Genomic DNA, 12,039 nt, shown 5'->3' with positions numbered 1-12,039 from the left:
GGTTAGTGGGCATTGTAGTTGGCATATGGAACATACATAAAAATAATTTCTGTTGATGTTTTTATGTTGTTAATGAAATCATAGCAAATTGAAGCATATACAAGTATTTAGAATGATTTAGAATAATCACTTGTTAAAAATGAAGCTCCTTTCTTTAAAACTCAGGTCATAAGAATACAATTGGAAAGAGAGAGAGAGAGAGAGAAGACCAGCAAAGTGCACAGTTACTCTCTAAGAAATTCTCCAATATACAGTTATCACATATGAGGAAGGATTAACATGCTACCATGTTTAAGGTAAATTATTACCAGCTTAAAGATCAGACAAAACAACATAAAGTAAGCAAGAAAATAACTTGCAGCCTAGACATCATAAAATCACAAATGTTGCAAATATGAATGCTCGACTGTGATGAAGTAGAGAGCTTGTGGTCATTAAGTAAGCACTGTCTTCAGCATGTTATAGATCAATGTTAAACTGAAGAAACGTCTTAAGCTAGAATTCTCTACTGCTTAAATAATAAATACAGTCCACAGTACTCTAAAAGATTGAGATAATGAGTACTGACTCTATATAGCAGACACATATAAGAAGAAACAACACAGCAACTGCTTCATTAGTCAGACACTTAGGTTGTGCCTGAAAGATGATTTTCCTTTCATAACACATTCTCCTTGTAAGTAAAAGAAACATGAGTTTTCGTATTATGAAAAGCGTTCTCTGATAAAATTAGCAGGTTTTATCTCAAACATTTTTCTCACAATCTTCCTATAACTTCCTATAACTAGGTAATTTTGCCATTTCAGTCAGGTGCCCCTTCATCTGCATAAAAAACAGTTTTTATGCTTCTATTTTTCTTAATATATGCTTACGCTTTTAGGTTTCTTTGTCTCTCAGTATAAACCAGAAATGCTTATAGATTCCAATCATCAGAAGAATGTGGTGCAATCTTAAAGTTCTTAAATATATTTATATCTTAACAGAAAATACCACACCAGTAGAAGGAAGAGAATATGACATGACACATTAATCATTCAGAACTCAATTGTTTTGAAAAGGAGCCTAAAGACCATGTCAGAAGCTAAGCGGATACATAAATAGTAAGAAATAGGAAGTAGGACAACTTCCCAACTACATTAATATCCATATTAAAGTAAGGCTTTAAATCTGTAAAGGCTGTTATAATGGTGCTGAATTTGTTTATAACCTCTTTTGTCTATAAATCAATTTTTTGGCCACTCATTGCTGAAATCAAATTTCACACATTGCATACAGCGATGCTTGAAAATGCTCCTGTTTGAAAAGCAGTATCATTCATCCACTGCCATACATATTACATGATTTGCATGAAAGGTTTGTCATTATCACTTTCATCAATTATACCTTCCCAGAAACACATCTGCTTTTGTCCTCCTGCCCACTTCTCTTGCTGCTGCAGCTGTGCTACATGGCAACCCATGTCCAGCTGCAGGGAAAATAGCAAATTCATCCTGAAATACTTTTTGATCACAGAATCACAGAATGGGTTGTGAAGGTTGGAAGGGACCTTTGGAGATTATCCAGCCTAACTCTCTTGCACAAGCAGGATCACTTAAGAATCCAGAGAAGGAGAATCCACAACTTCTCTTGGGCAAACTCATTCCAGTGCTCTGTCACCCAGTCAAGAAGTTTTATCTTTAAGCAGGTCTTGTATTTTCAGTTTTTTAAATTGGCAAGGACAGAAATAAACACAGAACTGAGCTTTGTATAGAAGGACAATCTTCAGTAGCTTCTTTTGCCATATTCAAATCAAAATATCATATCCTGTCTTACGAGAAAACATTGGCTATGTTAACTTGAAATTGGAGCTATGGGAGATATTCTGTTTACACAAGCACCTGAGTCTATTTCCTGCATAATCTGTAAATGTCCTGGGATGCAGGCTGTAATTTATTTATTTTTTATTTGTTTTTTTTTTTGCCACCATTTTCTCCCTATTCATTCTGCTGAATGGAGATGATTTTTGTGCTTGGAAGATGCATTTTCTGACTTGAAATATATGGATCTTTCCTGTGCTATTCAAATGCATACAGATAACCCCTCAACACGTTTCAGTTTCCAAGAGAAAGGAACGGGTCAAGAGCAGGATAAAGAAGGCTTATATCTGTTTTGTACTGTCAGACAGCATAAAGTCTGTCGCTACAGTCTCTATCCTAAACTTTCTTGCTTACTCTATCTAGACTATAGGTGTGATTCAAGTAGACAGGAAACTCAAGTCCTCAACATTTTCTGTCCTTATGGGACTGCTTTTATTTTTTTCTTTTTTTAACTTTTCATTCTTGTTTGAAACCAGGAAGATGTTCTTAGTTAGAATGAAGGTTGTTTTAGAAATACAAAATGCTTGGTGAGATGGAAATTCGTACTTTGCACACATATCCTGCCACTGACCTTTCTCACAAGCTCACAACAGCAGAGATAGTGCCCCAAAATTGTTCAGACAAGAGATGGAATGATCAATGAGAATCTTCATATGATAAAATATCAATGAAATTCTACTGTTGTGGTGACTGTAATTAAACACTAGCTGCTATTTACCCAAGTTTTAATATCTACATTTTAGCTGAGTCTCAAAATAGATACAGAAGCTTTTAATAACCTACCAAAAATAAATCTATTTTCTAAGTGTATTATGCTTAAGCTTTTGATTAATTATGACTATACAGCAAGTATAAAGAAGTTATTTTGTTCCAATAAGAACATAAGGAAGTCAAAACAAAGGGAAAAGTGACAGGCACAATGTACTTCTTAAAGATTCTTTTGCTATTGGTTAATTTTAGCATAAAGAAATTACTTTTAAGTTATGAAATGACTGATTTATTATTCAATGTGTCAACACTACCAAAGCAAACCTCTAATGGAGAACCAGAAGAGACCTCAAAACATATAACTAGTGGATCTGAGCAGGGAACTATAACGAATTTTAAAGATATTCTCACTTACATAAATTATTAGCAAATAATATTCAGCTTATAACCACCATGCCAAAAATAAGTAAATAAATAAAAACCTTGACCTAGCACTGTAACACCTCACTTTTTAAACAAATCCAAGCCTGCCTCTGTATGGCATTAGTCCCTACCCTGCAAAATATAACATCATAAATGATATCTGTCTGAAACTAAACCTGGGAAGGGGGCTTACAAAAGCTTGACATATATAATTTATTTTGCTGTTAGATACCTCAACATCTGGGAGTGCAATGAGTCTGCAATATATTTTATGATTAGCAGCAAAGTTACTGAAATGTAAGTAATGTATAAATGACCTACTTTGAACTGTCATCTTCTGCATTTAGTCTGTTATTGAAATTAACATACAAATACATTTATATGTAATACATGAATACATGATTTCTCAGATTTCCCCAGTCTACAGAAATTGTTATTGTTTTTGACACTAATGTACATTAAAAGCATCTTGAAACAGCCCTGAGTTATGCATAATTCCATCATTAGTAGCAACTGGGCATTCTTGTGAATGAGACATCCCCCACCTTAAATCCTTAGGAATAGAGTGGCACGGATAAGAGGACATCATGATCCTCCAAGGATTTCTAGGATGAGACAGTAACCTCGCAGTCCTGGGAAAGAATTGTGGAGGAAAGGAGCTAGATACTAAGGACAGTGGCATAAATGACCTCAATTTCTTTCCTAATGTTGATACAGAGGACAGTTCTGACCAGGAAATGTTAGCTGGGAAATGCAGCTAATCCTCAGGAGGTCTGTAGAGGATCTGGGCAATAAAAGGAAGAGAATGATTATCTATGTCATCCCAATTTAAATGCCGGAAGATATACAAAGAACCTATATTCAGAGATCAGAATAAAAAAGAAAACAATCCCTTCCATTTCCTTCTGGATATAAACAGATTTTGTTCCTTCCAAATATAGAATCATAGAATCATAGAATGCTTAAGGTTGGAAGGGACCTCTAGAGGTCATCTAGTCCAACTGCTCAGTACACGCAGGGTCACCTAGAGCGTGTGGCACAGGACTGTGTCCAAGCGGGTTTTGAAGATCTCCAGAGAAAGAGACTCCACAACTGCTCTTGGCAACCTGTTCCAGTGCTCTGTCACCCTCACTCTTAAGAAATTTTTCCTTAAATTCCTGGGGAACTTCTGATGCTTCAGTTTCTGGCCATTTCCCCTAGTTCTATCAGTGGCCTCCAGTGAAAAGAGGCCAGCACCATTCTCCTCACTGCCTCCCTTGAGGTACTTATAGACACTGATCAGGTCTCCTCTCAGCCTTCTCTTCTCCAGGCTGAACAGGCCCAGCTCCCTCAGCCTCTCCTCATAGGGCAGATGTTCCAGGCCCCTGATCATCCTCGTAGCCCTGCACTGGACTCTCTCCAGCAGCTCCACATCCCTCTTGTACTGTGGGGCCCAGAACTGGACACAATACTCCAGATGTGGCCTCACCAGGGCTGAGTAGAGGGGCAGGATCACCTCCCTCGACCTGCTGGAAATGCTCTTCTTAACATACCCCAGGATCCCATTGGCCTTCTTGGCCACGAGGGCACACTGCCCTCATGGTCAACTTGTCATCCACCATGACACCCAGGTCTTTCTCTGCAGAGCTGCTCTCCAGAAGGTCAGTCCCCAGCCTGTGCTGGTGTCTGAGGTTATTCCTCCCCAGGTGCAGGACCTTGCACTTGGCCTTGATATACACTACAACATCTCCTTCTCAAAATTTTGCCAGCAACTCAGCTGGTAGATAAGCGCCAACATGTGTCCGTGGCACATGTACTTCATATTTTTGCTTTTCGCTTTTGACCTTAGATAGATAAATTTGCCTATGTGCATACTAAAAAGCTACCTTTGAAATTTAGATGCTATCATTTTGGTTGTTTTCGAGTTCCTAGTTCACAAAGATTTAATTTAATTATTCAGGCTAATAATTCAATGCCATTAAAAATTTAGACCATTAAAAATATGCTTGTTGGGTTATTTTTTGTTGCTGCTTTTGTCACTCTTTTGTTTTTTTTATATTTTTGATCAGATGCAAGTAAAGATCCATATCTTGCTACTTACTCCTACTTTCAATAGCAGCTAGATTACACAAGTTTGCAGCACATTTACGTACACACAAACACTGTGGATATGAGAAAACTATATATGCTGGTCCTAATACATTTTTAAATTCATAAATTATTTTTTCAAAATAATATTTGCATTCATTAAGAACATGTTAAATGAGCACAGCAGTCAGGAGGCAATGATAACTATAGAGATAGCAATATTTTGGGTAGCAAAAAATTATTGGGGTTGTTTGTTTAACTAGCATGTATGTTGGCTATTTAAAGAATTTCTTATTCTGACAAAGCAAATATCTAAGAACACATGTATGCAAACATTACACCAGAATACGACTCTTGAACTACATTCAGATCTTGCAGTTATCTGCATCTGTTACTACACATATGTGTTTCCTAGGATCTGACATGAAGACAACTGCTCAAGCTCAATTTGACATTTAACTCTATTACAATGAGGACAGGCTAGCATATGTCTAAATTCCACTGAAGACAAATGCAGAAGGATTTTATTGAAATAGAAATGTAACGGCTTGTCTTGAGCTGAACCACATGAAAAAGATATGCTTCTCTTCAAAAATATGTTTTATTCAGATATAATGCATTCTTTATTCTGATATTTACTTACACAGCAGAAAACTTTCACTGCCATTTCCTCATCAAATTGGCCAAGGATTATCCGAACATCATTACCCTGTAGACAAAATATGATGCATAGAATTTGAATACAGCCACAGACTTTCCAGAAACTAGTTCAAAGTATTTCTAAGTCAAAGTATCTGATTCAACCATGTTTAAACAGACTGAGACAACATTACATTCTACTGGACAGTGAAATCATGTAGATTACTTTTTTTGATTTAATGCTGCTCTTTTACTTCACAGAAAAACTGAGGTCACAGCACCAGTTTGAAAAAATAGAATTTTAATTTCTCTTATAAAATATATGGTTAGAATTGCTAATAGATATTTTCCTGTCCAAGGGGAAAAAAAAAAAGGATCAGAAAATTCAGTCTGAAAATAAGTGATCAAAGATATTTCAATTTTATTTAAATCATTTTTTTCAGATTAATAGTTTCAGTGTTCATTTTTTTTTGTTCAGCAGAATGCACTGGAATGGCCACTGCAAAAGGAAACTAGAAATTAAATTAATGATTAACATCACTCTCAGCATGGTTAAAATCATATAGTGCATAATTACTTTTCTCATTCTGGACCTGTGTAATTCAGACAGTAACATAATCCTAATTCTACTTATTTTTATACTTAACCATAAAGTGATAAAATAATATAAATTTTATTGAAACAGAATGATAGATTATTTATCAAAGTCTATATTTTTCACATTTTAATAATTATTCTAGACACTCTTGGAAATCTGTCTCTGAATTTTCTGAACTCTCTGAACATAAAAACACAACTTTAATATTATCTTTGAAAAAAGAATTTCAAAGCAGTTGAAAAAAAATGACACTGTTAGTATTGAATTATTAAACCTCAAAATTGAATCTTTCCCTTTCCAATTTAACATGACAAGACACAATTTTAAAAACAGAACATGTGGCCTCACAGTTTAAGAGCACCACAGAGTGTTGGCAGGCTGTGGAGAGTAAATCCCTAGTGCATGTGCCCACTCTATGTGGGACTGTGACACCATTTTCAAACTGTGAAACTGTGATCACGTGTACAAGGACATTACTTCTGCCTGCTAATCACATAAAACACAACACATTCCCCATTATTCTTTTATTACAAAATACTACGGAAACAATCCATCCTTCTTTTTTTTTTTTTTTTTTTTTTTTTTCCAGAACTATCCTAGTCCAGGGATAGTTTTACATGAATCTTCACTAGATGATTTGGATGCTGTGTAACCACAAACAGAAGATAAAAATTGGTATTAAATTATCACCTTGTAATGAACGTCGCAAGTCTTCATAGTGCAATTAAAGACTGAAAAAAGGGACTTTTTCCAAGGACTTAAAAGTTTTAATCTTAATATTGTCTTTTTCACATATTTTTAGGTACATGAAAGAATATCTTATGTTAAGAAAGTAGTTTATGTCAGAAATAAGAATCCTTACTACCACCAGAAACATTTGGCCAGCAATCCACATATTCTCAGACCAGCAATTGATCCAAGGAGATAATTACAGAATCACAGAATGGTTGAGGCTAGAATGGACCTCTAGAGATCATCTAGTCCAACCCTCCTGCTCAAGCAGGGTCACCTACAGCATGTGGCACAGGACTGTGTCCGAGCGGGTTTTGAAGATCTCCAGAGAAGGAGATTCCACAACCTCTCTGGGCAGCCTGTTCCAGTGCTCTGTCACCCTCATTCTTAAGAATTTTTTCCTTAAGTCCCTGTGGAACTTTTGATGCTTCAGTTTGTGGCTGTTTCCTCTAGTCCTTTCAGTGATCACCACTGAAAAGAGGCCAGCATCACCCTCCTCACTCCCTCCCTTGAGGTAGTTATATACACTGATCAGGTCTCCTCTCAGCCTTCTCTTCTCCAGGCTGAACAGGCCGAGCTTCCTCAGCCTCTCCTCATAGGGCAGATGTTCCAGGCCCCTGATCATCCTCGTAGCCCTGCACTGGACTCTCTCCAGCAGCTCCACATGCCTCTTGTACTGTGGAGCCCAGAACTGGACACAATACTCCAGATGTGGCCTCACCAGGGCTGAGTAGAGGGGCAGGATCACCTCCCTCGACCTGCTGGAGATGCTCTTCTTAATGCACCCCAGGATCCCAATGGCCTTCTTGGTCACGAGGGCACACTGCTGCCTCATGGTCAACTTGTCATCCACCATGACACCCAGGTCCTTCTCTGCAGAGCTGCTCTCCAGAAGGTCAGTCCCCAGCCTGTACTGGTGTCTGGGGTTATTCCTCCCTAAGTACAGGACCTTGCGCTTGTAATATCTCTACAGAATGATGAGGTTCAGTAAACAAAGTGACTAGGAGTAGGACCCAGTGATCAAAAAAAGCAGTCATCCAACAAGGCACATTTTTTTTTTCTCATACAATTGTAAATTGCTTGAATGGAGTTAAAGAATGTATGTCAGAAAAGGTTCTATTTTGTGGAACTATGAAGGTGCTGTATAGGATTATTAAAAAATATGCCAAGCTGAAGAGGCAGCTCCCAACACTATAGTGATAATAAATAGTTGAAAGTTTAGACCATTTGTCAGAGGTGAGATATCATAATTACTCTTCTTAATAATTACAGTAGCAATATCTGCATTTAAGCTTCACCTCTCAGTGGGTAATATACACATTCTCATCCTTTCAACTAGTAAATGAAGAATATATACCTATAATTGTGGCGGACTCTTCATAACATAGTTTATAAATTAAGACAGCTGCATAGCCTCAGATGTGAAAGACTCTATCCTCTATTTTTTTTCTTATAAATTAGGATATCATTCACCCACTAAAAGTAAAGCATTTTTGGAGCTATCTGCAGCTGGGTAGTATAAACCACAAAGACAGCAAGTGTCAATATATCTAATAGATTCCACTAAAAGAGATGAACAACTTGTCTGCTGTGCTGCTACTAATAGACACAGATAAAAGGCACTCTTTATCTCCCCCAGAGTTCTTGAGCTCTGCACAATATGATTGGAATAGGCAGGGGGCAAGGGGTTGCTTTTTTGGGTTTTCTTTTTATTTGTTTGTTTGTTTGTTCTGGATGTAGAACTTCCCTTCCTTGATCAGAGCTTAGTAATCTTGTCAATACAAGTAACCACATATTTTGCCTACTAATGGTTCAGTGCCAGCACTATCTATAATCCTCTAGCTTTACTTATAGAGTCACTGATGGAGTACTAGAGGATTTTATGTCTTTCCACTATCAAAATATGCTGACATAACATGTTGATGGCTATTTTAACATGTGTGTGTCTCATCTACACTGAGAACACATCCGCACCTGCTCTTGTCCAAGATTTTTATATTTAATTATCTTGATGAGGTAGAGAACATGTTTTGCCAGCATCCAGCACATCTATTGGGTTCAGAAAATCAGGTAGAAACTGTTCCATTGATTTGGAAATGATTTTCACATGAATACCAATGAGGTTTATACATGTGCTACCCTAGAAAAAAAAATTGCCCTAATTGATAAAATCCAATTGGTTCCAATTGCACCTCAGGACAGTTTCTGTTCACTCTGAAGTTGCAAGTTTTCTAAATGTTCTATATAGCATTAAGGTTGCTTACTCTAAAAAATAGGGTGGGAAAGAGATGGAGTTATCCTTTGAAAGTTGATAGGATGCACAATCATGATTCCCAAAAGCACAATGTGAAGTTCTTTATCTGCAAAACTATATTAATGCATGGCATTTCTCCACTGCATTATTATAATCTTGTCATGACAAACTTTACTTTGCTAGTGGCTGGACTGCTGTTTCCTGTGTTTCTACAGAGATAACTATTTACTACAACTAAAGAAACCTTCAGCTCAGAAGGACAATGAGGAACAGGTCTACATTCCTCTTAAAAATAAGGGATTTGATGCAGCAGGATTTTGCTGCATCTTCATCTTCATGTATTTAATGCAATCTATTTGTCTTTGGGGGAATGGGCTTTTTTATTGGCATTTTTCTTAGTTGTATCTTTGGAATAGGGTTCTGCTTTCTGCATAGCTCTAACATATCTGTGTAGTATCAGACTTATTCCCTAGTACTTTGGACATAGATTGTAAAAACCAGGAGAGAGACATCAGAGATATACCACTGATAGAACTGATTTAACTGAGGCATGATGGTTATGCTTTTGCAAGTGATCACTCACCTGATGATTCCAAAAGTACTCATGTAAGCAAAAGAAACTTAAGCAAAGTCAGTCAACACTGAAAAAGTTGTCTGACTGAATTCTACATGACAGATTTTCCTAACAGAGCTTTATTCAAGAAAACAAGCTGTTGCTTCTAATATCATACAGCTGATGTTTATGTTTGCAATGTTGCTAAATTTGTTCCCTAAAGACTCCCAGGTTTTTGGGAACACTATTGTTGCTAAACTTGTTCAGATTAGAGCAGTGACTGAAGAAATGTATGAAAGCTAACTATCGTTTTTTTGACACTAACCTTAGCATATTAAATTTGTCTCTCATCTCATTTACTTAGAGTCTCAGATTTCTAGCTTCATGCTAGAAGACAGTGCTCATCTGAATTTCCCCAAATCATGAATGGTTTCTCAAGTGCAGTGCTCCGAGAAAACCTCAGTAAAACGCAAAAAAGCAGACCAACTGCTTTCAATAGACTCATGAGATACCTAACTACACTGTATCCACATCCACTTGTTAATTAAATATAAAGCATGATAGGGAAGCACAGAGTCACTGAGTCTTCACGGTGTTTCAATAAATCATGTCAGGTAATGTCAGGGAGGCAAAAAACTGAAAAAGGGATTCTCACAGCTAAAGTAAGCAAATGTAAAAATCAGAGACTATCTTGTAAACTGTGACCTAGAACGGCCAAAAGCATGTTCCACAGCGAAAGTTTTCCCCAATAATAATATTTAGCGTTTCCTCTTCTCACATGTGTGCTTGGGGCAGAATGTTTTCAGATTCCCTACAGTCATATAGCCATTATCAAAAGACAATAGGAGATAAAAGTCTAATGTTGTCCTGACAATCCTCCTATGCTCTAGGACTCTGCTCCTTTCAATGATGACTTCTGTCACAGGTTAGTGCTCTGAATGCTGGTGTTTCTTCTCCAAGCATTGTCCTCCTGTATTCTCAGCTTTCATCATTAGATTTTACCAGAGAATAATTGAAGACCTTTATTGAAGAAATAATTGAAGAAAATATGAAGACATTTTGACACTTCTGCTTGGGGCAATTCTAAAACTTTTATTTCATGTCAGAAATGAGCATGCAAATGAGTGAGCATGCAAATGATCTATACAGGCTTAAATTATAAGAAAAAAAGATTGCCATTCTCCAAACAGTTGCCAGGAGCCTAATAAATCATTGGCATGAGAGAAGAATGGTAAGTTATGGTAAGTTCAAAATCACATTCATTTTTCATTTTTTTCTGAGGATTTCCTTGAAATAATGCAAGGAATATATAAGCAAAGAATTAAATCTAAAATGTAATGAAGCTGATGGAAAGATGCTTGTTGCTTTCACTGCATGATAATTCACCTAAAAAGGACTTAGGATACAAACATTAGGAGTGTTCATATATGTATCACTAGGACTGGTCCATAGGGTGCAAATATTAAACCAGACAACTTGCTTTACATTGCCTCAAAATGTCATTTGTTAATCTTAACCTAACTATGCAGTGGAACATAGTAATATGTAAATCTTAGAAAATATTATGTTATTACTTTCAAATTTTCATATTCTCATATTTTATTACTTTCAATATTTTTCAAATTAAAATAATCGTGACATCCCCTCTTTCTTTTTCTTTCTTTCTTTCTTTCTTTCTTTCTTTCTTTCTTTCTTTCTTTCTTTCTGTCTGTCTGTCTGTCTGTCTGTCTTTTTCTGTCTTTCTGCCCTTTTTTTGTCAAACAGCAGCACGTACCTTAAGCTTCTTTACACTTGTGCAAGGATCATTGGAGAAACTCTCAGTATCAGAAATTTCAATATCTTCACCATACAGGACACCAGTCAAATCATTCCTCACCTGTCAGAATTTGAGAAAAAGCAGACTAGTAAATTGAGCTCAGTGAAGAAGAAGCAGGTGGACTGTCTTTATCACTGTAAAAATAAGCAATGTTCTCAGTTATGACATTTGCACCCTCTTTTATTTTTTTCTTTCATTTCATCTACAATGCGACCAAGGTTTGTCATCATCTCTTAATTAGAGTTATTATTACCTCCTATTATATTATTATCTACAATCTCTTATTGTCATCATCTACAATCAGTCAGTCTACCATGTAAATATCCTTAGTACATGTGATAAGAAGTTCAGAGCAGGCTTCTACTTTGCATCAAAGTTCAAAAATTCTAGTAA

General features: G+C 36.5%; 1 protein-coding gene across 1 annotated transcript in view; it reads right to left on the bottom strand.

Moving 5' to 3' along the window:
- Positions 1-11,709, bottom strand: part of LOC104567792 (gamma-aminobutyric acid type B receptor subunit 2) — a 196,070-nt gene extending 184,361 nt beyond the window's left edge. Inside the window, exons 1-2 of the mRNA XM_088521333.1 lie at positions 11,605-11,709; positions 5,698-5,763 (exon numbers count right to left, since the gene is read on the bottom strand). Of these exons, the coding sequence (XP_088377459.1) occupies positions 5,698-5,721 (24 nt within the window). The 5' untranslated portion in view covers positions 5,722-5,763; positions 11,605-11,709. The remainder of the gene's footprint in view (positions 1-5,697; positions 5,764-11,604) is intronic.
- Between the last annotated feature and the right edge of the window lie 330 nt (positions 11,710-12,039).

Source organism: Tinamus guttatus, unplaced genomic scaffold, assembly GCF_059628265.1.
Source record: "Tinamus guttatus ecotype Peru unplaced genomic scaffold, ASM5962826v1 Tinamus_guttatus_pri_ptg000117l, whole genome shotgun sequence".
Classification (NCBI taxonomy): domain Eukaryota; kingdom Metazoa; phylum Chordata; class Aves; order Tinamiformes; family Tinamidae; genus Tinamus; species Tinamus guttatus.
Note: the sequence above shows the minus strand (reverse complement) of the source record. Positions and strands in the feature narration are given on the sequence as shown.